General features: G+C 54.1%; 1 protein-coding gene across 3 annotated transcripts; it reads right to left on the bottom strand.

Moving 5' to 3' along the window:
- DRC7 (dynein regulatory complex subunit 7) lies at nucleotides 1–21,338 on the bottom strand. Of its 3 annotated transcripts, none has more exons than XM_042920025.1 (18): nucleotides 21,264–21,338; nucleotides 17,581–17,812; nucleotides 17,011–17,185; nucleotides 15,864–15,989; nucleotides 14,910–15,104; nucleotides 13,044–13,202; nucleotides 11,975–12,193; nucleotides 9,152–9,280; nucleotides 6,798–6,870; nucleotides 5,856–5,984; nucleotides 5,542–5,670; nucleotides 4,067–4,287; nucleotides 3,065–3,280; nucleotides 2,376–2,486; nucleotides 2,176–2,286; nucleotides 1,085–1,279; nucleotides 375–514; nucleotides 1–282 (listed from the first exon to the last, which is right to left on the bottom strand). In XM_042920025.1, the coding sequence occupies exons 2-18, from the start codon at nucleotides 17,775–17,777 to the stop codon at nucleotides 189–191; spliced, it is 2,619 nt and encodes an 872-aa protein (XP_042775959.1). In that variant the 5' UTR covers nucleotides 17,778–17,812; nucleotides 21,264–21,338; the 3' UTR covers nucleotides 1–188. The 3 variants fall into 3 exon arrangements, with proteins under 3 accessions (XP_042775959.1, XP_042775960.1, XP_042775961.1); XM_042920026.1 differs by having other exon boundaries at nucleotides 21,279–21,312; XM_042920027.1 differs by lacking the exons at nucleotides 17,011–17,185; nucleotides 17,581–17,812 and having other exon boundaries at nucleotides 21,264–21,302.
- Between the last annotated feature and the right edge of the window lie 5,623 nt (nucleotides 21,339–26,961).

The raw sequence follows: 26,961 nt of genomic DNA, 5'->3' as shown, positions 1-26,961 counted from the left end.
GCAATTTCAAAGTGTGTTTATTTAGGGGAAGGTCATGAGAAGCAGGAACAGAAAGGGCCACAGGGAGGCGGTGTGGCAGTGAGGTCGCCCAAGTGGACTGTCATTTTCCGGGTGTGGGGGGCACAGGGGCCAGGCTGTGGGGGAGGTTTCTTGCCCTGGCAGCTTTGGCCAAGGCCCCATGGCGGGCATCAAACAAAGACTTTCATGAACTCCACCAGGCGTGGGTCCTTGTAGAGCTTTTCCTCCAGAGCCAAGTACTTCAGCGGGGCCAGCTCCTTGTGCCTGAAATCAGAGGCAGGAACAGGAGGTGGTGAGGGTTCACAACGCTCTGCTCCAGCCTCCTAAGGGTCCTGTCCGGCTCCCCCGTCCCTCACCGGTTGAGCCGCTGCTCCAGGATGCGGATGCGGAACATGGCCTGAGAGCAGTAACTCAGATACAAGTCCTCGTCCTCGACCGTCAGGGTCACCTGGTTCTCCTGGTACCACTGCTGCTTCTTCTGCAGCTCCTGGGTCTCCTGTGGGCATGGGGAGCAGAGAGCAGAGGAGTCGATGAGGGCCGGCCTTGCTACCACCATCCACAGAAGCCAGAGCGGCAGAGGCAGGGGCCACACAATGTCTTGCGTGGGAGCCAGTGGGGGGTCACATTTAGAGATGTGTCGTGTTCATGAGGAGCAGGCCTCAAGACTGAGAGCCTGGTGAACAAGTTTCCAATATTTTCAGAGCTTCCAATTCCTTGTCTGCAGAATGAAGGGCACTGTATACCCTTGCAAACACCAGAGAGCATTGTGTGCAGGTTAAAGGAGATAATGCATGGAAACTACATGGCACAATGCAGCGAGGACTAGGGGTTGTTATAATGTACCACCCCTCCATCCACCCCCCACCCCTCCACCCCTCCCTCCCCACTTCCACCCAGCAAACAACGAGGAAGGACAACTCGGTCTTCTGGAAAATTCCAAGCACTGATTGACTCATTCCCCCTCACTGGTCCCTCAAAAGTGTGGCGATGGCGAGCAGACAGCCCCGGGTCCATTTTCTGGACGAGGATGCCGAGGTTCCCTCCCCTGCCCAGGCCCTGGCCGCACCTTCTCGAACCGGGCCTGGATGAGGTTGGCCTTGTCGATGAGCCGCTGCTTAAAGTCACTGAGGCACTCGTCCTTGACACGCATGGCCTGCCAACGTGTCATCTTCTCGCTCGGCGGGAGCTGCGCCAGGAAGGGGGCCAGATAGTCCAGCTGGGCCTCCACCTGCCGCAGGTGTTCCTCGTGCATCACGCGCTCCTGTGGGGTGGGGGGGAGGGTCAGCTGGACGAGCAGGAGCCGCAGAGACCTCCCGACCAGTTCTGCATCAACATGTGACAACACAAAACTAGGCCTTAAATCCAGATCCCAGGGCCCGGTGCCGCTGGGACAGAGCCCGCGGAGGGGCTCTTCGTGCTGGCCCTCGTAGCAGTGGTCACAGTCGGTAATAGCCAACTCTGCATACTTGAATTCATATCTCTCTGCCTGAGCCCCAGGAAATAACCAACGCTCAGCCGATGCTTGTTCAATAAATGGTAATAAATGGTGATCATAGTAACGGTAAATCAAAAACTGCCAATAACTCCCTTCTTTCTCTTTCTCACCCCCGGTCTTCTAGCCTGTATCGGCTGAGAACCAGTGAGTGGTCTAATGCCCTGTCCTGCCTCGACAACCCCAAACTATTTTCAGAAATCTCCACACTTGGTGGGTGAAGGAGATTTAGAAGCTGGCCTCGAAAACCCAGCTGGGACTTGCAACCCGAGGGTATCACCCGAAAGTCCTGTGCAGCAGGTGCCCGAGAACTCAGGCCTGTGGCCAGAGTGGGCTCCCTGGGGCTACCGGCCCAGGTCCTGACCTTGAGGGGAGCCCTGGGTGGAGGTGGGTACACGATTTCCATTATTTTCCCATGCGGCAGAGGCCTTGGCTTGGCCACAGCCCCTGGAGGTGGGGGGAGACCTTCTGGATCCTGAGCACCCTTTGGTGTTCATCACAGAAACGGTCAGCTCAACAGCAAGGAGGACCACAATGGTGTCAATAGCTTTGTCCCGTATAAGGAGCTCCCTGGTGGAGTCCCTGATTGTCCTCACTGTCCCGGAGGCCTGGGGGGCAGCGGTGTCCAGGAAAAGCCAGGGCCTGGGCCAGGACACGAGGCTCACCATGGCCTCCCGATACTCTTTGCTCTTCTCGTTGCGCTTGGTGTCATAGATGGAGATGGTCAGCCTGTGCTCCTCCTCCTCCTCCTCTCGAAGCTTCAGGATCTCCAGCACCTAAATTGGAAAGCGGGGGATGGCATGGATAAGACACCCTCTACCCTTGCCTCCTCCCACCCACCCACCCACCCTCGCCACGGGACCACCTCCAGCTCCGACTCCCAGGCCTGATGTCTGGACAACTTCTCCTCATTCTTCAGCTTCATCATGGCCTCATACTGGTAGAGAAGCTTCTTGGTGTGCTCCATGGGCTCCACCTGGGACAACCACAACCACAGTGACAAGGAGAAGCAGCAATGGCTAGGGTCACGGGCAGACTCTGGAGCCAGACTGCTTGGGTTCAAATCTTCTCTTGCCGTTTTCTAGCTGTGTGACAACAAGCAACTTGCTTGACCTCTCTGGGCCTCAGCTTCTTCATCTATGAAAGTATAGATTATAAAAAGAAGGTGAACTGGAAGCTCAGAGGGACTAAGGAATGCGCCAGAAGAGTGAGGAAAGTCAGCTCCTCAGAGGTGGTAGGACCTTCTCCTACTCCGGTGTTGGTCCGGGATGTGGGGTCAGCTTGGTCTAGGACTGGGGGGAGGACGAGTAAGGAGAGTAGCCTGCTGGGTTGCCTTTCTTGATGGAAAAAGGGCAGATTTTCAGAGGAGCTGCCAAGATGAAGGTCCCCAGATGGGAGCTCTTGATTTTCCCAAGGGGCAGAGATGAATTTCCGGGCTGGGAACCATGAGTTTCCATCCCAGTTTCCCCAAGTCGTTGGGATGGCACAGAGGGCCCCGGGAACTTCTCCTCACCCACCTGGCCCACCCGGGCCAGCCACGGCGCCCAGGCCCACCTCAAAGCTGATACACATGTCGGGCGTCATGACGATCTTGTTGCCCTTGTGGTCCACCTCGGAGCGCCGCAGGAACTCGCGCTTGGAGGCCGTGATGTGGTCGTCACGGCAGTGGTAGCGCAGCTGGACGCGCTCCTCCGAGATCAGAAACACGCGTTCCGCCACATCCTCATCCGCAGGCTGCTCGGGGTTGCGGGCAAACCGCTCTGTGATTTTCTGGGAGGCCAGATCATGATAGGACGGGAGGTGGGGAAGGGGCTCTCTGTGCACACCCCTGAGGGTGGAAGTAAAGGACAATCGGACACTGGGCTTTGGGGGCTTTTGGGACTTTATACGGAGCAGTCCTTCCCAGCCAGACAGTGGCTCTCTGGCTCCGTGGGTTCTCAGCACCCGGCCACCCCAGCCCTGTATGGTGAGGCGTTTCTTCTCTAGCTCTCTCCGCAAGATTCTATTTGCTCACCTCCAGAGATGGGGAGCTCACCACCTCTCCAAGCACCCTGCTTTATCATTAAACATCCCTTACTTCCAGGAAGAGCCTCTTTGGTATACAGCCGTTAAACACAGTTGCCAAATAATTTGTAATGATGTAGAGGAAAAAGCGCACAATTTAATGTTAAGTGAGTGATGCACGGATTCTACCTTCCCTCGCGCACACACACCACACACACACCTCAGTTAGACTTAGACTCTCAAAACCAAACCTATTAACACATGGCAATATCTGAGAGATACCATCCCGAAATATTTTTACTTTTCTTGTTATATTTTTCCATATTTTCTAAATGTTTGGTCACGCGTGTGCACTTTTTATAATAGTAAGTAACACATCCATGGCCCAGTGGCTGAAGGCACAGCCTGGCATCTGACAGCCTCAGGGTCGTAAAACAGGAGAGGGCACTTGGGAAAGATGTGGCTCCAGAGTCAGAGCTGTCCCCATCCCAGGGTCACCTCAGCCTGCCGGAGAGAGTGGGCACCCTATCCCCAGGCCCAGTGAGTGCTCACCACAATCGGCCGGGGGTTTGACTCTGCACTGTTCAGAGACAACTTCTTGACCCTGTCCCCGAAACTGACATGGCGATAGGAGAGGAAGTCAGACCGTCCTCGGTAATACTCCGTCATTGTCTTCGATGTCTCCTCCCGCTTTACCAGGCTGTCCACACGGGCTCTGTCATAAAACTCCATGATGCGGTCCGTTTCAGGTTGCATAGACTTGTACGAGTGCACTGTAGTGGGAGACGGGGTCCGGGAGGTCAGCAGGGTGAGACCAGGGGCTCTGGCCACTGGCTTGAGAACCCAACCCCAGACCCCAGGGACAAGGCATGCCCGTGAATGCTCATGGATGACCACGAGTTCTGTAACCAACCCCCTACTGCTGAGTATTTAGGTTGCCTCTGTCCTTTTGGTTATTATAAATGACACCATGTTGAACATCTGCATCATGCATTTTTCATTCTTGCCCATTATTTGCTCAGGACAAATACCAGCAGTAGCACTGCTGGTCAAAAAGCATACATAGTTGAGGGGCACCTGGGTGGCTCAGTCAGTTGAGCGTCCTACTTCGGCTCAGGTCTGTGATCTTGGTGCTCGTGGGTTCGAGCCCCGCGTCGGGCTCTGTGCTGACAGCTCTGAGCCTGGAGCCCGCTTCGGATTCTGTGTCTCCCTCTCTCTCTCCCTCTCCCCTGCTCATGCTCTGTCTCTCTCTCTCTCCCTCAAAAATAAATTAAAAAAACATTTAAAAAATTTGTTTAGAAAGCATCGTTGGAAGCTACTATTGATTATTTTGCCCAACTGCTTTCCAGGGACATTGCACCAGTTTTCTGTCCTACCAACAGTGACAGGGGGCAAGTGTGTTTGCTCACACCCAGTAGGACCATTTTCTTCATCTTTGCCAACATGAGGCTCGTAAGATGGTCCCTTATGGATTTCCTTCCTTCCTTTCTTCCTTTTCTTTCTTTTCACTTCAACTACCAAGTGAGATTGATAATTTTTTTAAGATGTATATTGACACTGTGTTTTTCTTTTGTGAGTCTTGGGTTAGGGCTGTTGATTCTCTGCCAACACATGTCCTTCCCTCACTTCCCAGACTCTGGGGCTCATGGCCACATCTCCGCCCCCTGCTGCATCGTCCTTGCGGAGCACATTCATTGGTTTTCCGGCTCAGCATTCTGACCCCTTGGAAATGTGACCCTCCCCACCCCCCCAACTGTGTGCCTAGGCCTAGCCACAGAATGGGCCCCGCGGCCCTGGTTTTGACTTTCCCGGAGGGACATTTGTCACATTTCCTTGGATTTTCTGCACTTCCCCTGACCTCCCACACATCTGATTTGCTCAGGGAGGCAGAGGCGAAGTACACTGCTTGCCTCCTGAGAGCCCTGCGGACGCCTGGGTACTGGCTCCTCCCAGCACAGGCCAGCCACATGGAGGCTGCTCCAGGAATGAGAAGCGTCCCCACCCGGGGCTCCCAGCTGGACACTCACCACGCAGAGCCTGGGGGTGGCCTGGCTTGAAGTAGTCGACATTCAGGCCTGTGCTCTTGTCTATGTGTTTCAGCTCCAGCATGTCCTCCCGATTCTGAAACCACTCCTTTATCTCCAAAGTCTTGGTACCTGCGGGGTGCGATGGGTGCTTGGTGCAGCCAGGCCGGCTCCCCTGGCCTCCGTCCACCTGCCCAGCACAGAGGCCAGCAAGGCCCGCACTCACACCGAGAGAGTGGCAGCGACGCGCCCGGGGTCACACACCGGGTTGGGGACCCCGGCTCTCCTGCTCCCACGGGCGGGGCTGCCCCCCTTACACTCCAAGTCCTCGTAGGTGGTGAGGCGGCACACGAGGCCGTTGCTGTTGAGATATGGGGCCCACTTCTCCAGCTTCGCCCTCTTGTACTGGATCACCTTCTTCCCATTTGGGCAGCGGGTCTCGAAAGCTGCAGAAACAGAGCAGGCTGGGGTCGCTCCTCCCCAGATCAGGGCGGTGGGGCGGGGGGGACCGGAGGGCCACCCTCCCCGCCCTCCCCAGCCACTCATCTAGTCGCTGTCCCGCTGTGCTGTCTGCTTAACTCCAGGCCCCCAGCCCACTGCAGGGAGATGGAGGAAAGTGGTCACCAGGGTGGCTCTGCCCTGGGGGACTTCTCAGGTTTGAGCCTGGCCGTGGAAGCTGTGACCTACCACACCACTCACCCACTGCCGGGCCTTGGCCTGCGCAGGTCTCCCTGCTGGAAACACTCTCTGCCGGGAGGCTGGGCCGGGTGTTCCTCCCCTGGTTCCCATGAAGCCCCCTCTAGCCCTTCCCACCTATTAGAATAGCCCATGCCCTCGCCGTGGGTCTGGGCACCCCCAGACAGGCACCTCAGCACCCAGTAGATGCCGGCATGGGACACGAGTGTCCCTGCCCTCCTGCTTTCTCTGCCTGCTCCTCCTGGTCCTGACACCTCCACTCCCCTGTGCCACCTGTACTATGCTTGGCCTCCTCCTGGCAGGGAGGGTGCGGGAGGGGAATGACTGCGTCCTGGCCCCCTGTCCTTTATCACCCACCCTGTGTCACCCAGCGCAGCTTGACTGAGCCCCCTCCCGCATGCCAGGTGTCAGGCCCTCGGCCACAGAGCTACTGCATGTAGCAGGAAGGAAGGACGAGGGTGCGACAGAAGGCAGAAGGGGTGGAAATGAGGGGCTGGGGCAGCCTCGGCTGGCTCCCCCCGAACGGGTCCTGGGGAGGTGGGTGAACACATACGTGCATATACCTTCTGGGGAGATCTCAATCTGCTCCACCCATGAGGGCGGCATGTCGAAACTCTTATCCTCGTCCTCCTTGCCCTGTTGGGAGAGGGTGGAGGGGGCAGGCTCTGGTCAGGGCTGGGCCTTGGAGCGGCAGTTAGAGGCAGAGCCTCTGTCTTGCCCCCCAGGGCCAAGCCACAGTGGCCATCAGCTCCCCCAGGGGAGCCAGAGGTCACGGACGGTTCTGACCTGGCGTGACCCAAGGTAGAGAGGAAGAGGGGTGGCTCAGGAGCCCTCCCTTGACCGCCTGGCTAGGACAGGAATCCCCTGCCCTGCGTGCCCCACCTCCTGTCAGTCAGCACGGGCACCAGGAACAGCTACGCATCCTTCCGTAAGAAAGGGGCTTCTGGAGTCAGGTGGACCCAAGCCCCACCCTCCATCTGACACCAGCTTGGCGTCCTGGGGGAGTAAGTCCCTTAACTGCTCTGAGCCTGTTGCCTAACTGTTAACTGGACCCCATGGGAGGACTAACTGATAGAATATACAGGGATGCCTGGGTGGCTAAATCGGCGAAGCGTCTGGCTCTTGATTTCGGTTCAGGTCATGATCTCACGGTTCTTGGGATTAAGCCCCAAGTCTGGCTCTGTGCTGACAGCTCAGAGCCTGCTTGGGGTTCTCTCCCTCTCCCTCTGTCTCTGCCCCTCCCCTGCTCATGCTCTCTTTCTCTCTCTCAAAGTAGATAAATAAACATTTACTAAAAAAAGAATGTACATAAACCACTGAGGCACTGCCTAGCTACTGTTTTTTCCCCCTCTTCAAGCCTTAGTTTCCCCATCTGTAAAATAAGGACTGGTCTACACAAATGGTTCTCAAGCTAGGTAACCACAGAAACGTGGATAAGATTTTCTCAATGTAAAACTGTTCTCCCACAAACATGGCTCACACCTCTGCCTCTTGTTCATCTAATCTGTGCTCCTTGGAGGCCAGCAGGGGGCGCCTGTGTCCCAGGATTTAGGGCACACGGAGGCTCTCTGGTCTCCAGAGATGAGGACGATGAGACAAGTTCGTCGTACCTATGGTCTCCTTTTGTCCCTGAGCAGTCCCAAGAGGTAGAACAGAGTCACTGTTCAGAACCCAAATTTGGGAGTCAGACTGTCAGATCCCAGGTTCAAGCCCCAGCTCTGCCACTTACAGGCCATTTACCATTGGGTAAGTTACTTCACCCCTGTGTTAAGTCTTCTTGTCTGTAAAATGGGATGATGATAATCATGAAGGATCATACGAACACCCACCTCACCAGGTGGTTGTAAAGACGTGGACGAGTTAGTTCAGGTTAAGTGCCTCCTGGCACTTAGGGTCATTCGAATGTTACTGGGGTGGGCTGAACTGTGTCCCCCTAATCATGCCCCAAAACCAGTACCTCAGGATGTGGCTACATTTGCAGACAGGATCTTTAAAGAGGTAGTTAAATTAAAACTAGGCCATTAATCCAACGTGACTGGGTCCTTGTGAGACGAGATTAAGACACACACACAGAGGAAAGACCGCGCGAGGACCCAGAGAGAAGACAGCCATTTGCAAGTCAAGGAGAGAGGCTTCAGCAGAAGTCAACATGCCCACACCTTGATCTTGGACTTCCAGCCTCCAGAACTGTGAGAAAATTAATTTCTGTTGTTCAAGCCCCCCAGTGTGTGGCACTTTGTCATGGCACCTCTAGCAAACTGATACACTGGTACTATAACTGACCCCACTCCCCCATTTTACACGCAGATGGTGAAAATGAAGCTCTCCATGACTGGGAAGTTTGCCCAAGGTGTCACAGCCAACAGCTAAGGCCTCTGGGCCCCTGACCTCCAGGCACGGGTCCTCACGGGGACCTGCCTGGAAGGCCCCCGGCCAGGATATAGGAGAGGGGGTGCTGATGCCGTGGGGAAGGCCCGAGGCCAAGGGGCTGATTAGACAGACAGAGAAAGGCCTGGAAGCATGTGAGGGGGACCGTGGTGGCTATGCAGGAAGGTCTGGAAGTGAGGCCAGGGCTTGTGGGCATGGTCCCATCACCCTACTGCGGGGCACATGCTCTTAACAGAAGCAGGGCAACCACTGACCAAGGCGGGCTGTGTGTGGGGCAGGAGCCATGGATGCAAGTCTCAGCCCTTCCCTACCCCATTGGGTGTCCCGGGCAAGTCAGTGGACCTGCCTGGGCCCGAGTTTGCCCATCTGTAAAATGAGAGCAGGGTCCAGGCCCTTCTAACTAGTCTGTCTGGAACATTCCCCACCAATACACATACACATGGTGGGGGACATGGGTCAGGTCGGCCTGAAGCAAGACAGGGCGTGAAGACCCCGTCCCACCGCCCAGCCCCGCGCTGCTGAGACTCACCAGGTTTTCCACATCGTCGTCATCATTCAACCCATCTTCCTCTTCCTCAGTCAAGGACAGGTGAGACTTCTCGGTCCCCAAGAGCAGGTACTCCCATCTCACAGGGTCTCCCAGGTCAAAGACCAAGTCCTGGTGGGGGAAGGATCATCTGAGTGCACCCCACCGCCAGCACACCCCCTCCCGTTCCACGCGGTAGCGGGGAACAGCCGTATCCGGAGTAGAGGAGGGACCTGGGCCAGGGTCTCAGGGGGGCAGAATGTCGGTTCCAGGCCACCTCTCAGAGGCCACGCCCATCCTCCTCATTTCAACAGGGAAACTGAAGCCAGCCCCGCTGTCCAATCTCCCTGAGAAGACAATCCCGCTGTTGGTCTCTGTGAGACTTGGCCACTCTCCGGCCTGGGACGGTCCTGGATATGGGGCTTATCCTGCTGCATCGGCGGGGGAGGGGGTGTCCCAGGTGGTGTTCAGAGCAGATGCAGGCCAGCAAGACTTTACGGACGGGAAATGGTGGGTTTGAGAAAGGGCCAACGCACGGTTTCTACCCGTGCCAGGGAGAAAGGAACCAGGCAGGCACACGCAGAACTGTATAGAGGAGGCAGGCGGGAATCTCTCCTCCATGGGGGAGGGCGGGGGGCGGGCTCTCACCTTTTCAGCCCAGCCTACCTGAGCCTGGGTTCACCTGCCGGATAACTCCCAGCAGATGGGGGCACTCAATGTCCCAATCTACCTCCCCAGGATGGCACCCCCTGACCCCAACACCCCCAGAATCAGTGTCCCAGAGGGAGGTCAAAGGCTTAAGAATAGCTTCCCACAAAGGATTTCAACATGACGCTGTCCCGAAGGCAGCTCTGATCTGAGACCACCCTGAGTCCTGGGGGGCTCTTACTCTGCTCTAGCTGGGAGGTGGGGGGAGAGGAACGAGGAACATGGTGGAGGGCAGGGAGGGAGAGAACTGCCCACAGATGTAGTAGTGACTGCGGATAGCCAAGGCTTAGAGGAGAGGAAGCTAACCACACAGATGTTTGTATTTCTTTAAAGTACGTCCTCCATTCCATCACCTTGATAACTAGAAGCAGTAGTTAGGTGTTCTGATACTTTAACTTAAAGTTCTGTTTCCACAGAGAAAGCATCCATGAATGGACCACCACCACGTCTGTGAGCCTGGGGTGTGTTTGCACCAGCCAGTCTCTGTGTGGGTGCCTCGCGTGGCTCCCCGTTCTCAATGTCATTTCAGGGTCGTCCGAAGGAACAGAGCAGCCGCTCCCACTCTCCCCTGGCAGAAGTGACAGCCAGTGTCATGATCTATTTCTTCATGGCCTCACTTGGTGATGCAGTACAGCCTCTCTGGCTTCGCTTTCCACCAGACCACCCTTCCATCTCCACCTCATCTCATCATCTTGTGCTATCCCTGCCACAGATTTCCTTCTCCTGGCACTGGTGCAGAGCATGCTGGGAGGGGGAGGCTGAAGCACCTTCAGTCCAGTCTGGGAGGGGGCGAAGGAGGACTGTAAGCAGCCTCTAAGGGTCCATTAGCCTTTAGAGGGCACTGACCGCCATGCAGTTAGGAGCCTGGGCTCTGGGGGCGGGCAGTCTGGGCGCTGCTCTATCTGTGTGGTGGGGTAGAAGCTCCTTCTGTAAAATGAGAGTAACAATAGCTAACATTTGTTGAACAGGCAGGGACTATTCTAAGCATCTACTGCACATCTACCCCACAATGTTGTGAAGTCAGTGAGAGCCAAGCCTGGAATCAGGCTGAGAGGCCAGCGTGGTGATGGGAGGGGGGGCTGGGCTGATCCTCACTTTGCTCAAGGCAGAAGTTTCCCCACCTCAGAACATCTGACTTCCACACAGGGTGACTTGCACTGGGGCACAGGTGCATCAATTCTGCCCATCTGCCACAGGGGTGACAGCAGTCCCCTTGGACAGAGTCACCTTGGAATAGGGGGCAAAGAGCCCAGGATCCACCTTTGGGAAACTGGCCTGGTTGGAAATGGAGGAATTTGGAAACAACAAAAGAGCACAGGATGTGGAGCCTGGAGCTTGTGTCTCATTTGATTTGTGTACAGCACAATGAATTTCTAGAAACTGAATGCACTCTGGTTCCCTGCACCCAGATTAAGAAATAGAACATTGCCCACACTCCAGAAAGTCCTTTTGTGTCCAGTTACGACTCTCCCTCTCCCCCAAACGTGTGCATGTATTTTTAACTTACGTAAGTGGCACTGAATTTTATACACACACACACACACACACACACGTGTGTATACATATCTACACACACATTCATGGGAATTCGTTGGACTATACACTTAGGATGAGTATATTTTCTGCATATTTTTCTACACTTTAATACATTGTTTTAAAAAATCACTCATATAGGGGCGCCTGGGTGGCTCAGTCGGTTGAGCGTACGTACGACTTCAGCTCAGGTCAGGATCTCGCAGTTTGTGAGTTCCAGCCCCGCATCAGGCTCTGTTCTGACAGCTCAGAGCCTGGAGTCTGTTTCAGATTCTGTGTTTCCCTCTCTCTGCCCCTCCCCCACTCACACTCTGTCTCTATCTCTCAAAAATGAATAAACGTTAAAAAATCACTCATATAAACTAACAATCCACTTTTTATAAGGATACACAAATCAAAAGAGAGACAATAATCATATTAGAATGGTTATTTATGGACAAAGGAGTGGGCTATGGGGACTCAGCTAATGGGGAAAGTCTGAAGCTCGGTGGTGGCCAGCTCACCCCACAGGTCACTCCCCCAGCACACCCCCCCACCCCCGCCCGACCGTGCCTGTCACATCGCCCCCGCCCCCTGGCCCAGTACCTTGCAGCAGTTCCAACAGTCCTGCATGTTGACCCAGTAGTTCTTATGGTTCCAGAGGCTCTCGATGCCCAGGAAGTGGTCGTCCTGGGTGCTGTAGCTGCGTGCCGTGAATGGGTCGATAAAAAAACTCTCAGGCACCTCACGCTTCCCCGACAACACCAGGACCCAGGAGTGCACACGTAGGCCATGCAGGGGGTCAGTCTTTGCTTTCTCCACATCCTGCACAGGAAAGGTGGGTGACCATGGGCCAAGGGGTGCGAAGGGGGGGGTGTCAGGGGCCCAAACATCTCCCCAGGGCTGGGGAACCAGCAGGCGAGCCAATTTCTGATCCTGATGGCAGCACTGGCTGACTGCATGACCTTGAGGACATCACCCCCCTTCTGAGCCTGTTTTCTTATCTGTAAAATGGGACGGTCTGAGTTTATCTGTAGTTTACAAACTGGGCCCTTTGGAGTCCCAAAGTATCTGGGATTTACTGGCTTTCTGCGTTGTGATTCTGGGTGAGATATCATCCAAAGGAAGGTGGAGGGGTACTGTGTGGCCTCTTTGTCTTCTTCCCTCTGGAAGAAGGGTGACTGTGTCATGTTCTTCTTTGTATCCCCAGTGCCTGGACCACAGGAGATGCTAGTAGATATTATATGGAAGCGAAGGATGGGAGGGAGGGAGGAAAAGAGTGGGGGGGGGGGGGGCGGGGAGATGAGAGTGTGGATGCATGGATGCATGGAAGGAGAGCCGGGAGGATGGATGGGAGGATCCAGACCTGGGATGATGGGGAACCAGGGAGGATGGATGAGGAGTATATACAGGTAGGGAAAGAGTCTGGAACAAGGAGGACACCAGAGTCCAGCACAGAAAGGCTGGCTCCAGGCAGCAGAGCTCTCTGACATTAGAAACCCGTGGCAGAAGCTGGCTGACCACCAGTGGGAGCTTCCCACATGGCTGGACTGATGTGGGGGACGGTGAGGCGGGAGGAGGGGATGCAGACCCGGGTGTGCGGATCTGTGTCGGTTTACAGTTGCGAGCGGCCTCTCCCGGAGGATGAGTGCAAGGGCTGAGGACGCAGACCCACCAGGAGGCGCTCTTCCTCCTCCCTCAGCTGCCTCTCCTCCTCCGCTTTGATCTCCTCCAGCTTCTTTGTCTCCTGCTCTTGCTGGAACCTGCTGGTCAGGTCCCTGGGCGGTTTAATGGCATACTTCTTAGGTGGTACCTTTTCTTCCTCCTGGACCACCTGTCTCCCAACGAGAGAAGGATCAGTGGCCCTGCGTCGCCCGCCCCACTGACCAGGAGGTCACAGCTGCTCCTGGAGTCCCCAGGTTTTCTGGCCCTAAATGCGAGAGCCTCAGCTCCCATTCCCAGATTTCAGGCTCTTCTGTAGAATGGGACGGGAATTAGAACCTTCTCCCGGGCTTGTTCTGAGACCTAAAGACAGGAAAACGCCCACGGGAGGTGCCGGGCACGGCAGAGCTCAGGAGATGAGATTTTCGCCCCTTCGCCCCCCACTGCCCTTATTAGCTATGATCTGGATCTGACCCAGAAAGCGGGAGAATTGTCAGGAGTCGGACTTCCCAGACTCTGGCATTGGAGGGTGTTTCGTGTTGACCTAAAGACTCTTCTGGGCTAGGAAGGAGAAGAAAGCCTGTGTGCATGCACGCACGCGTGTACAAATGTGTGCCAGGTGGTCAGCACAGTGTAGAGGGAAGAACACCGCAGAGGCTGCGGAGGGGGTCTGCCACAGTGAAGAGGGAAAATGGCCAGTCTCCGCAGCTGCCCATCAGCCAGGTGGGGCCTCAGCCCCTGTCTCCGTTCACCAGCCGTGTGGCTTCGGCCATGTTAGTCCATCTCTCTGTTCATCTCTACATACTCGTCCGTGAAACAGGAGAGATAACACCCACCACACAGCGCTGTTGTGAAGGGAAGCCACGTCAACGGACGTGAAAGCGGTTTGTAAACCCGAAAGTTCTCTGCATCTAGTAGCTATTCTATCACTTTAATTATTAACATTTTGGCTGGGGTAAGAGGCCCGAGTGTGGGCTCCCAGGCCTGCGGAAGCCAAGCCAAGGCAAAGCGGCCTTCGCTCCATCTTCCGGGGGGAAGTGGACCTGCGAGAGCAAGACTCTCACCCGGTGCCTCCCTCCAGCAGAGCACCAGCCCCAGGGCCCCCGGGAGCTCGCTCAGGTGTGACACAGGTGCACATGCATAGTGCTGGAGGCCCCAGGCCCCCCGATGCCCTGTCCTGAGCTGCAGACACCCACGGGGGCTTAACTCTGATCACAGAGCCCTGGAGTCAATCCAGTTCCCCAATCGCATTTTCTGTCTGTACCGTGGCTATTTCCCAAAATGCAGAGATGCTTTTGGAATCCTAAAATTAAATTCATTTCAGAGCGTCGCTTGTGTTCACAGCAGCCTCTGGCCAGTTGGGAGCTGTCATGTCAACAGATACGAAAACACACCCACCACCTGCTGGAGAGTTGGTGACAACTTTTTTTGCTGTTAAAAAGGGGTCTTTTGAATTGGGAGGAAATAGTGGGGCGGAGGGGGGGTGGGGAGGAGAGCGAACTAAATGCCCACTTGTCTGTTTTTTTCCTTACATGAAAACGGCTAGGGGGATTTTTATCAAACACGGAGGATAAATCTGGGAGAGACTGACTTTAGAAGCCGGTGGAAGCCGGCGGCAGTCACAGAATTCACCTGGTGGGGAACAGCCGCTTGGAAGTGAGTTAGGACAAGGGAAGGAGGACAGCGATTCGGGGAGCCGGGCTGTGTGTGCTGAGACACCGGGACAGACACACCAGGACAGACACACCGGCGGCGTGAATGAAGTCCGGGGCAGCGGGGGGCTGCTTGTGGGGCCGGGAAGGGGCAGGAAGGGAGGGGACGCGCTGCGTCACCAATGGCACGCCTTGCGGGATGCCCGGGGCAGCACGAGCCCCCGTACCTCCTGGTGCTTCACGGTGAGCGGGCACACGTCCCGCGTCAGGTCCATTTGACACATGTCCTGTGAGCCGTAGCCGTTGACACAGTAGGCGTCGTAGCCAGCGCCGAGGAGCATGGAGCAGAGCAGCGTGCTGAAGTCGAAGCAGTTCCCCTCCTGGTACTTGAGCACCGTGGTCGGGGAGTACAGGTGGGAAGGCTGGCCGCAGAGGGCTAGTCAGCGCAGCCGCCCCATTGCACCCCTACCTGTCCTCCCACTGGCCAGCAGCCTGATGTTAGGGCCAATGCGCATGCGGGACCCCTCCCCACCCCAGGCTCCTCCCCTTTGTCAGGCCGAAGAGCCTACCGAGAATGGGATGGAAACCTCGACCATGTGTAGAAACTGCAATCCACATTTGCCTATAATTTTAAGTGGCTGTGGACTTCCTGATAGGAAAGACCATCTGGACTAGTTAGAAGCTTCTGGTCTAATGCTCTCTGATTGGTCGTTTTACGGTTTTATCCAAAGTTGTCCTCACTTCTTCCGATCGAAGGATCTTGCCTTTCTCCCCTCTCCCTGTGCATCTATCCCTCTCTCCCTGTCTCCCTCCATGATCAGTGGGAAACACACTGAGCTAGACAGAAGCCCAAAGATGAGGCTGGGGGTCACAACCAGCAAGGCCCTCCCCTCTCTCCTTTTCTCACCTCTTCAAGTCGTGAGAGGAAGACTCTGAAGGCAGAAGGAGGCAAAGGAGGCAAAGAGGTAGGAGCCAGGAGACCAGGCTTGCTGTGTGACCTCAGGCAAGTGGCCCTCCCTCTCTGGGCCCATTTCCCCACCCCACCCTAGAGGGGTCTCTGAGGGGCTCAGACCAGATGCACTACGGCCTGTGGTGTGAGCCTCACTGAGCCTCCTTCGCCATATCCCTGGCTTCCCCTCCTAGGTCCCATGGGCCTAAGGATGCAGCCAGGGGTGGCTTACCGGCTTGAGGGGGTCCGGCAGGGGCACCATGGAGAGAAAGTCTGAGACGAACTGGGCACAGCTGTCCCAGTTGTAGAGCTCAGGGTAGGGCATCAGTGTGGGTCGGATGGTTGTGCTCACGAACTTCTGCAAGGGGAGAGACCACAGGCCCCCGGAGGGCTTTCTACCTGGGGGTTGGTGGGGGGAGGCCAGCACTCCCAGAAAGCCAGAGCCCTGGGTGGGGAGGCTCTCTAGGCCTCTGCCCCTCCAGCCCAGATGCCAAATAAGCTTGTGCTCTGCTGAGTGCTGCCAGACCAGGCACCACCTCCCGATCCCCCAACAACCCTGTAAGTCAGGCCCAGTGGCAGATGGGGAAACTGAGGCTCTGAGAGGTGAGCTGACTTGTTCAGGTTCACAGTCAGTAGCAGATCTGGCCTGTCTGGCTCTTGACCACCACCCAGTGTGAGGGAGCTAGTGCTACCCCTTTGAGCGGCTGCTGTCACCCCAGGGCCCATGGCCCAGTCCTCCGTGGTCTCCCTGTAGATTCAAGAAGGCCCACCAGCATAGGATGTCACATGGCCCCACCCGTGCAGGCCCGCTGATTGCTCCAGGGGAAATGCACACCTGGGGTTACCAGATCAAGAGAAGCGGGAGCTGGGACCCGTATGGGAATCACTGAGTTTCAAATGCTGGCAGCTAATACCAATGTTAAAAATTACCATGTGGACCAAATAAAACAGTCTGCGGGTCCCTATCAGCCTGTGAGCTGCTGTTTTGCAACCTTTGCATTCATCCTATGCCATTCCACCTAGAGATGGGGGAAACTGAGGCCCAGAGACACTCAGGACGTGCTTGGGTTACAGGGCTGGAGGGAAGGAGGCCAGGGCTTGGGTCCCAGTCTATCTCATCTTATTTCTCTGCCCTTCCCTGGACAGAGCTGGGGTCCAGGGCTGGAGACTGCACCAGGTGTCTAGCTGCCCCGTAGCTGGCGTGGGGTCTCCAGGCCCCCAAAGGCCCCCAGGGGTGATTCACATCGACCCTGCTGAGGTCTGCTGGCATTCGGATTTATGCTATCCCCAGATATAAACTCTGACCCATGAGCTTTGGCCCACCTCCCTCCGCCCTCTGCTCTCCAGCCCGTGCCCTACCCTCCACGACCCGGCCTTACGGGCACTTCGCACTCGTTCAGTGGGTGCAGGAAGAGGGGCACGCGGTCTGGGCACAGGTGGCTGTACTGGCGGGAGAAGCTGTCCGCCACCTGCAGCAAGTGTTCCTCCTTGAGCGTGTTGCTTTGGTAGGAGAGGGGTAGCTTGGAGGTGTCGATAGTGTCCTTGGTAAAGGTCCTGTGCCCGTAAGAGGGGTGGCATTAGTCCGTATGAGGCTAGGCCTGGCACACAGGGAACAATCAACCCACCTTAGCTGCCGTTGGCTCTATCCTTTCCTCATTTAATCCTCACAGCTGCCTAGAAGCATCATCATCCTGTGCACTTTTAAATAGAAACGGGAACGGAGGCACAGAGAGGTTGAATGACTCACCCAGGGTCACACGGCTAGTGAGGGGCAGAGAGGGGACTTGGACCAGGCCGATTGAAAGCAGAGCCCTCCTTCATATCTGCCTCCATGTCCGGTCCTGCCTCCCAGCCCTAGGGCCACCGTTCTGTCTGGCTCTTCTCTCACCCAGCCCTGGTCTGACCCTCATCAGGGCCGCCAGGCCCGAAACCCCCACCCTGGCACTCACGAGAGCTTCTCCGGGATGGCCATCTCAATGTCTGACAGCTTCTTCTCCAGGTCTCTGAGCATCTCCTGTGTCATGGGGGCTTCCTCCCTCCGCACCTCCATCGGCCTCACCACCTTCTCGCCCCTCTCAGCCCGCACGGCCGCCTCCTCCCGCTCAGCCTCCTCCTCCTCCTCCACTTTCTCCTTCAGGACCTCCATCCTGGCACGTCTCTGGCTGCCTAGAGGCGGAATGTCTGTGGGAGGGATAAATGCACTCAGAATGGCCCACTTCAGCCACCAAGACTACCTGTGTCTCTGGGAGGTGGTTTAGAGGGGGGACAAGCAAGCCCCTCTTAAACTTCTATTGGGGAGAGTCTTGCTTGATGCTGGCACACCTGTAACACCTTTCTGACATGTGCAGACCTCTCTTAAAAACAAAGACACAGCAGGCCACAGGTTGAAAGCTATTGTCAAGGCCAGAGTAGGTCCTGGTCCAAACTTACTAATGCTGCTTGCCAACCTTCCCTCCATCCCTCCTTCCCTCCTCCCTCCATTCTTTCTTTCTCTCTCCCTTCCTTCCTTCCTTTTCTTTTTTCTTCCTTCCTTCCTTCCTTTTCTTCTTTCTTTCTTTCTTTCTTCTGAAAGTACCTTCTCTTTATGGCAAGCAACACTAATACCATAGGGGTTACAATGGTATTATGAAGTTTCCTATTAAGATATACTTATTAAGTCGGACAAGTGAATTGGAAAATTATTCATAACAGTAAGGTGATATGGAATATAATGAAAGGAGAAAGAAGGAAGGAAAAAAAAGTAACATCACCAAATTCGGAGCTGAGGCACAGAGAAGGCAAGGGCAGGGCACCCGGCCAGGGGGCAGGTGTGTGGGATGTGACATACATAGCCTGTACTCTCCGGGCCAAGCCCTTTGTCAGCCCACAGGATGGAGGTCTTTTGGGGAGCCACATTGAGATGACATTTGTGCTCATGTGCCCTAGGGAAGCCCTTACCCGCAGCCACAAGGCAAAGCCTCACTGTAGTGGACCACTAGTTGCCTCCCCAAAGATCCAGTCCCCTCTTCCGTATATGGCAGAACCCCAATTTCACTGGTGGCAACAATGTGCTTGGTTTGAAATGTTCAGCTCCCGGCCTCACTTGCAGCTGGGGGTGGCCTCGGCGATGTGAACCCGGTTCTGGCCACTGAGATGTGAGTCCAAGTTGTCGGATGGTAAAGTGCAGGGCCCAGCTGGCACGGACTGTTTGCCCTTCTCTTCTTCCTCCATAAAGCAGGAGGTGGGACAGCCAATGCCTGATTGTGAGATGACCACACATGAGGACCAAAGCTGCCTGCTAAGGACAGCAGAGTGGAGAGACAGGGGGATCTGGGGTCCCAAACGGAACCCTGGCGGCCCTGAGTGCCACCTCCAGACTTCCCGTCATGTGAGAAAATCCAGGCTCTGCTTATGGAAGTGGCCATGTAGGGTTCCTGTTACACCAGCCCAGCTGATCCAATGGCCTCCTGCCTCCTGGCTCCAGCTACAGTCTTTGGTATTTGCAGTGCTCTACCTCAAATGTCCCGTTTCTTTATGGCACACAGGGCAAAGGTCCAGAGGGGAGGGAAACCAACCCAATGCCCAGGGTGTGGTGGAGTGGGAACAAGGGAGAAAAGAACAGGGTCTCCCCAGATTTGGGTGGAGCCAGGATCCAGGGGGGGCAAAAGGGACCAGGGGGTAAAGGCTGGGCCCACCTCCCCACTCCAATCCCCATCTGGAGCCTCAGCTTCTTGGGGAGGCAAACTGACAACCAGCCTGGCTAAACGGAGAACTTGGCTGTGCCATCAGTTTCTGCTGGGGCCTTGGGCCACTCCCTGCCCGTTTCTAGGCCTCATTTTCCCCTTCTGCAACATGAAAGGAGAGACAGATGTTTTCTGTCCCATGCTGACATTCTGTAGGACTCAGGACCCAGTAATGCACCTGTTACTGGAGGTCAGCCCGCTTGAGGCCCAGGTGGCCGACATCACGGTGGAGGCCTGTGTCTAGCAGGCTCATTCAGGACCCCAGTTCTCTGCAGGCAAACCTCCCACTGTGCCTGCCAGCCCCGCAGCACAGCCCAATGCTCAGATCTGTTTGTCTGCCCCTTGGGCGCAGAGAGTATTCCTCCACAGGGAGGACAGTAATAACCATCACTAGGTGCTTACTGTGTACCCGATACCTACTGTGTGCCAGGCACCGTGCTAAGGGCTTCCCAGAGATAATCCCACACATCCTGCAATGAGTCAATGAGATCCCAGAAAATTATGTATTGGTCTGTGCCTCAGTTCCTGGCACAGAGCTCCAGAAACGCTTGGAATTTGCTGAGTGATGAGAGCACAGGGAGCATCTTTTATTCTGACGAGGGGACTCTGGGTGGGCTCTGGATGGGGCTGGTCATCGCAAAGGCCATGCTATGCTTAGAAGCTCAGAATCTTCAGCCCCACGACCCCCCACTTCTCTAAAGAGAGGAGAGCGGTTTGGAAATGAAGTTAATAATTGATGGTGCTAAATGAGGAAGACTCCATAAAATACCAGCCGGAGGGGGTTTGGAGAGTTGCCAGGTGGGTGAACCTATCCACCCATACGACACCACCACCCCCACAGGGACGGAAGCTCCTGTGCCTAGGTCCCTTCCGGACCTCACCCTATTACCTCTTCATCTAGCTACTCATCTGTATCCTTTTTGGGTCCTTCAATAAACTGATGAATGCAAGTAAGTGTTTCCCTGAGTTCTGTGTGCCATTTGAGCAAATTAATCAAACCTGAGGAAGGCGTCATGGGCACCAACCTCCAATTTGTAACCAAGGAAGACAGAAGTTGTGGGTAAACCTAGGGACCTACTACTTGAGATCGGTGTCTGAGGTGGACAGGCCATCTTGTGGGACTTAGCCCTGAATCTGTGGGGTCTGATTCTATCTCCAGGTAGATAGTGTCAGAATTGAGTTACGTTGTAGGACACCCAGCTCACAGAGAATTGCTTGGTGAGTCACACATTTGGTGACCAGAAGTGTCAGGGGTGAAGTGTCCCGTGTGAGTAGTAAAGGAGAAACACAGGAGATAGGACACTGAATTGAGTTTTCCCATTACGGACTCTAAGAAGCAGACAGTGCTATGATACCCACTTTGCAGATGAAAAAATTGAGTCCTAGAGAGGTTAAGTGCAGTGCCTAAGGTCACAGAGCTAGTAAGTAGCAGATCTGGGGTTAGAAGCCATATATTTCTGGCCTTGAAAACCAGGCACTTAAGGGCCTATTGAGATGGGAAAGTTCTAGAAGGGATGAGGCGGGGGGTGGGGGGGGTGGTCGGGGAGTGGGAGAGGTAAGTAAAGATAGAAATGGGGATAAGGCCAAGGTATCTGTAGGCTGCAGAGGGTTACAACTGTGACAGGCACTGAGATGGGCCCTGAGCCCAAGGTCACAGAACACCTTTATCAGAGGTGGAGCTGAGCTAAATACTCCCCAAACCAGACTGCCTCCTCAGCTACAGCCCAGTGTGGGGAGGGCAGTCCCTGCCCAGAGGCCCTCCCCAACCCGCAGGCCATTTTCTGCACCCGTCCCTGGCAGCAGCCTACACACACACACACACACACACACACACCCCTTCCCCAGAAAGATCAGGGCTGGAAGCCCCCCAAGCAGAAAAAGCCCCCTCCCACCACCACCCTACTTCTTACCCTGCCACCAGCTACCTCAGGTCCTGGGCTCCCTCCTCACCCCTCTGAGAACAGCCCGGACCATCTGTTAGCCCATCTCCATGGTAACAGCTTTCGGAAGCTGAGGACAGGTTCTGGGAGAGGAGGCCTCTGGGAAATGTAGTCTGTCACTGTCCCGGCCTCGGTCCGGAAGACTACCTGCTATAGGTCCCTCAGCAAGCGACAGGCTGGAGCCAGTTCGTGCCAGGTTGCAAGATCTGATTGTTAAAATTACAGAAATGTTTGCAAGCCCGTTGACAAACAGCCACGATTACACATTAAATTAGAAAAACTTGTAAATAAATAGGTTATATTAAAGCAAAGGTAATTAACACTCAAAATTCATCACTTGTTAATTATTTTACTACCTTTCTCTAGCATGTCTGTTCTTGGAGTTGTTTGCTACTATTGTATCTCTCTAATGGAAATAGGCAATGGTGAGCTCCTCTGTATCTCTTCCCAGCTTCTCTTCAGTGATGTCATATCAACAGCTTAAAATTGGCCATGGGGTTACTTACACCACAGAACCAGCCTGCCTAGCTGAGACCTGGGTTCTAGTCCATCCTGGGCCTCTGACTTAGTGTCTAACTCATGGGACAGGGAAAACTTATCCAGAAGGTTAGTGGTCTATAAAAATTAATTCTAATTGCTTTCAAATTCAGAAAAAAAAAATGAATAGACTAATAATAAGTATATAATTATGAGTCCACTCTGGATTGTATTTGTCTTTGTACCGATGAGGTAAAAAAATATATTTTTACTCTTTTGTGATTGGAAGAAGGAGCCCACAAAAATTGTAAAGCACCCTTTGTGGTGTGGGGGACCGCTTCTGGAGAAACACTGTCCTGACAAGTTTACACAGTTGCTGCTGCTGGGGGAAACATAGCAATAACCTCAATTCTCAATAATAAATCATGATTTTAAATTCTGGCTGGAATATTATGCAGTCATGAAAAATAAAGTGTGAAGGATAAATCAAACTGTCGTGGGACCGTGTGCCCTGCAATTACCCCTGAGGAATCCGCCTGGGGCGAGGGCAGGCAGGGAGGAGCGAAAGGTAAACAGGGGGTGTGTCAGGCTAGTCTCATTTCTTTTATATATTTCTTTATTCCTTTTTATCCTCATACCCACTCCAATTATCTGATTCTTTTTTTTTTAAGTTTATTCATTTATTTTGAGGGAGGGAGGGGGAGAGAGAGGGGGAGAGTGAGAATCCCAAGCAGAGAGCCTGATGCAGATCTCAATAATGAACTGTGGGATCATGACCTGAGCTGAAAATCAAGAGTCAGAAACGTAACTGACTGAGCCACCCAGGCGCCCCACCCCATTCTCTGACCTTTACAGGCAGCCATTCTGATACATTTTTTTTGTTTCAAAATGAGCATTGTTTTGCACGTTGTTGTTTTTAACTCACGTAAGTGATACGGTGTTACTACCTCCTCTGTTTCTTATATTGTTACTAAAAACTGCATTTTTAGATCCATCCATGTGGCTGTGTGCCTGCTGTAGGGATTCATTCTATTCTCCCTGTGATGGACCCCACCTCCCCTTTGCCACCAGCTCCTTTCCACTACAAATAATGCCATAAATAATGCCACACACCCGTCCTCGGTTGTGTCCCTTCTAGGCCTGTAAGAGTGTTCCTCTGGGGTCAATAACCAGGAGCAGGATTGCTGGATAATGAGCAGCAGCACCCCATTTACTCCAGGCCATGAAACCTACACCCTGCACAACCTCCACAATGCCCGAGGAAGCCTAGTACCCTCGCCCACGCCAGCATCCATAGTATCCAGCTTCCTATCATGCGTCCGCCAGTTTAATAGGGATACAATGAGGTCCCTCTGTCATCTTAATGTGCAACTCTGTGATCACTCATGTCTTTAAAATTTGTTTTAAATTTTATTTTTGAGAGAAAGAGAGAGAGAGAGAGAGAGCAGGGCAAGGGCAGAGAGAGACACACACACATACAGAATCTGAAGCAGGCTCACGGTCTGAGCTGTCAGCACAGAGCCTGCCCCGGGGTTTGAACTCATGAACCGTGAGAGCTCATGACCTGAGCTGAAATCGGACGCCAACCGACTGAGCCACCCAGGAGCCCCTTTTTTAAAAAAAAAATTTTGGGGGGGGGAGGGCACCTGGGTGGCTCAGTCGGTTGAGCATCCGACTTCAGCTCAGGTCATGATCTCTTGGCTTGTGGGTTCAAGCCCCGCATTGGGCTCTGTGCTGACAGCTCAGAGCCTGGAGCCTGCTCGGATTCTGTGTTTCCTGCTCTCTCTGCCCCTCCCCCACTCGTGCTCTGTCTCTCACTCTCTCTCTCTTTCAAAAAAATAAACATTAAAAATTTTTTAAATTTTTTTTAATGTTTGTGGTCACTGATGACTTTAAATGTGTCTTCACATGCTAAATTCTTACTTTTAGATATTGTCTTCTCTGAAATTGCCTTATAAAACCTCAGCCCATTTTTCTGTATTAGGGAAGTATCCTTGCTTTGACTTGCAGGCCTTCCAGATGTTAATCTCTGGCTTCAGATGTTGCAAATACCTCGCCCTATTCTGTCCCATGCTGGCTAACATCGTCTATGGTGTCATCCATGGAACAAAAACAAAAAAACTCCATAATTTTGATGTAATTAAACTCACCAGGTTTTTGGTCTGATGTTTCGTGCTTATCGTTTTTTGTTTGAGAAGTCCTTCCTTGTCCTGAGGTCACAAAGCTATTTTACTGCATTAACTTTATAGTTTTGCCATTTTGTTTAGAACCTTTACTCTGCCTGGAGCCCATCTCTGGATGAGGAGTTAGATATGGATCCCGTTTTATTTTTCTTCATATAATAAGCCAGTTTTCCAACACCATCATCAGACCATCTGTCCCTTACTGGTAATGCCACTAGTATTGTGTCTTAAGTCCCCCAGGTGTATATAAGTCTGCTGCTGAGCCCTTCATTCTCTTCCACTGGCCTTCATGCCTATCCCTGCTCAGACCCCATGTTGGATTTACCATGATGGCCTCGTAGTATCTTTCTACCAAGTCTTCTTTCCATGCCCTCTTTCACTAAGGGTGACTAGCTATTTGAGGCCTATATGCCTCCAAATGAATTTTAGAGTACATTTTTGGGAAGTCTAAACAATCCTTTGGAATCTATTAGAACTGTATTGTATTCATAGGTTAATTTGTGAAGAACTTTTGTCTTTCGATATTAAGTTATCCATCTGGCACAGAGCCAGTATGTCTTATTTCCTGTACATTTATTATAATGTAATGAAAAATACAAGGAATGAAGAAGCAGGGGCAGAACAGGAAGAACCAGCCATGGAGGCATGCTGGGGGACCCTCCTTGCAGCACACAGATGGCCACTGCAGCCCAGGGCCTGAGAAGCTGGTGGCCCAAGCAAAGCTCTGGCTTAGTCACTTTCATGCTGGGCTGGGGGTCCGGGCACTGGGCTCTCCACCATATCTCTTTGAAGCCTCATCCATTCCGTGGGGCAATTACCGCTCTCCCTGCTTTATGGGTTCAGTAGGTGAGGAATTGGCCCAAGGCCAGTTGCCGAGGAAGAATTTAGTCCAGACAGGCTGACCTCAGAGTTTGTGCTTTTAACCATGGTGCTGTCCACCTCCTAGGTTGCTACTGGATTGCGTGGTGATAGTGGAACCCCATCCATCCTCACCGGGCCTTGGGGTGCCTTTTGGCCATCACTCCACCTGGCCTTAGTACATGCTCAGCTGGACACTCAGAGTCACTTTTGCAGTGACCCCAAGTAATGACGGACCCCGGCCCCCCTGCCCCTGCCTGGCCCTGGGGTAGACAGCCAGCTGGAAAAGGAACACATCCCTGCCATCGACCCCGTCTTCCCATCTTCCCTCTCCAGCTGCACCAGGAAACCCCGCGCGTTTGGGACTCGTGGTTTGGCTGCCCCCACGTCCGACTGGGAAAGCCAGAGCCCGGGGTTTCCGCTGAGACTCAGGGGCCAGGACTGAGGCAATAATTCTTGAACCCAGGAAATGCTCTAGGAGGAAGCATCAGCAACCCAGAGAAGCCTCGCTCTGCATCAGCCCAGCTTGGAGAATAGCCTTGGGCAGGTTGCTAGACATCTCCCGGCCTCCATTTTCTCCTCCCCACACAGGGCTGGTCTACTCGGCAGAGATGTAGAAGGAATCTGGAAGGGATTTTTAACGTTCACACCTCTCCTATTTTACACACAGGTCGCAAAGGTTCCCGTTTCACACAAGGGTTCCACCTGATCTTTCTGTGAGCCTCAGAGGTCTCTAATTCCTGCCGTGTCTGTACCCGGCACTTTACTTTTGTGCCTTCACTTAATGCTCTCAAGTCGGGGCAAGAATTTGATGATTTCCGTTCTATGGATGGGGCACCTGAGGCTCAGAGAGGTGAGGCGACACACCCAACATCACACAGCCCCTAAGTGGCAGAGGCAGGCCTGTCCGACAATGAAGCAGCCGTGGAATACAAAGGTTTGTGCTCAGAAACTCTGAGACTTTGAGGTAAGAGGGCCACGACCTTCAGCGTGAGAAATTGGTGTCAGTGAAAAAAAGTAAGTCCCCAGACCCACCAAGTTTGTCCACAAAAACTGATATACTCTGGCCCGGCTGATGCAAGGTCCACACCCTAGAATTTCCCTTCCAGGAACACAGCAACTTGCATAAAGCGAGGGCCCCTGCCTTCCTGTCTTTCATCTGTTTGTTGGGCGGGAGGAGGGAGAAGGGAGGGAGTCCACTCAGCATAGCCATCGGGGAGCAGGAGATGGCTGGCGGCCCAGAGGCTGTGGGGGATGGTCTGATAACAATAGCTTCTCACCTACAGCAGGTGCTTGACCTTGGCCAAGCCCACTGGGGAGGGTGGGGGTGAGTAGGGAAGGTGAGATGTCCCCAGTGGTTCGGAACTCAAGGCTAGACTTGGGGCGTGATCGTGGGCAGTGGGGCGGGCCAGGGGGCTGCTGTCTTTCTGTCCCCTCCACTCTTGTTTTCTTTCTTTGTGTTGGTTTATCTGTTAATTCCCTCTCTCTAGCTGGCTTTCTCTCTCTCTTATCTCTGCCTCTTTTGTTTCCTACTGAGGAAACCAGCAACAGTTGCGAAATGGAGGCCCAGCCACTGGAGGTGACATACCCAAGCTGGGCCTGGCCTGAGACACTCCCCTGGCTCCGAACCATGCAGGCTGATGCCAAACTCACACATCCATCTATTCAGACAACAGATATTTATTTGGGGCCTGAAACGTGCCAGGCTCGGGCTGGGCTGAACCGGTGAATGAGGCTGATGGACCTGCTTGATAGGAGCTCAGGTTCTGGGGGCAACGCCTGCCCTCTCTCTGCTCAGCCCAGCCCTCTCCCCTGCCCTGCCCCTCGGCCCTCAGGTGTGGGGAGCTCTGGACCATCTGCCTTCCACCCCACTATGACAGCAGATCAGAGGTCAGGCCACACGTGTGGCAGTCAGGGTGGGGAGGGGAGCCTGCTTATGGTATCACACCCACTATTGAGTAAGTGGCATTCTCTGAAATTCAGTGTCCCCAGACAGCTGGAGGGTGGGCGGTCCCTGGTGGCAGGGGCTCCTCTGCATAGATAGACCCAAACCTCTAGTGCACAACTGTCCCAGTGCCTGAGGACAGGCAGCCAGAGGGTGGTGTTGTGAGAGGGCAGTGGTAAGAGGGAGGAAGAGGAGAGGCCGGGAC

The sequence above is a fragment of the Panthera leo genome, chromosome E2 (genome assembly GCF_018350215.1).
Source record: "Panthera leo isolate Ple1 chromosome E2, P.leo_Ple1_pat1.1, whole genome shotgun sequence".
Classification (NCBI taxonomy): domain Eukaryota; kingdom Metazoa; phylum Chordata; class Mammalia; order Carnivora; family Felidae; genus Panthera; species Panthera leo.
Note: the sequence above shows the minus strand (reverse complement) of the source record. Positions and strands in the feature narration are given on the sequence as shown.

Bases quoted from the DNA above. Each gene is read 5' to 3' on its own strand.
- DRC7 (XM_042920025.1), bottom strand. From the start codon at position 17,777: ATGGAGGTCCTGAAGGAGAAAGTGGAGGAGGAGGAGGAGGCTGAGCGG. The intron at 15,990-17,010 runs GTAAGGCCGGGT...CTCCCCTTGCAG, and splicing joins TGAACGAGTGCGAAGTGCCC to AAGTTCGTGAGCACAACCAT. The intron at 283-374 runs GTGAGGGACGGG...CTCTGATTTCAG, and splicing joins CTGGAGCAGCGGCTCAACCG to GCACAAGGAGCTGGCCCCGC.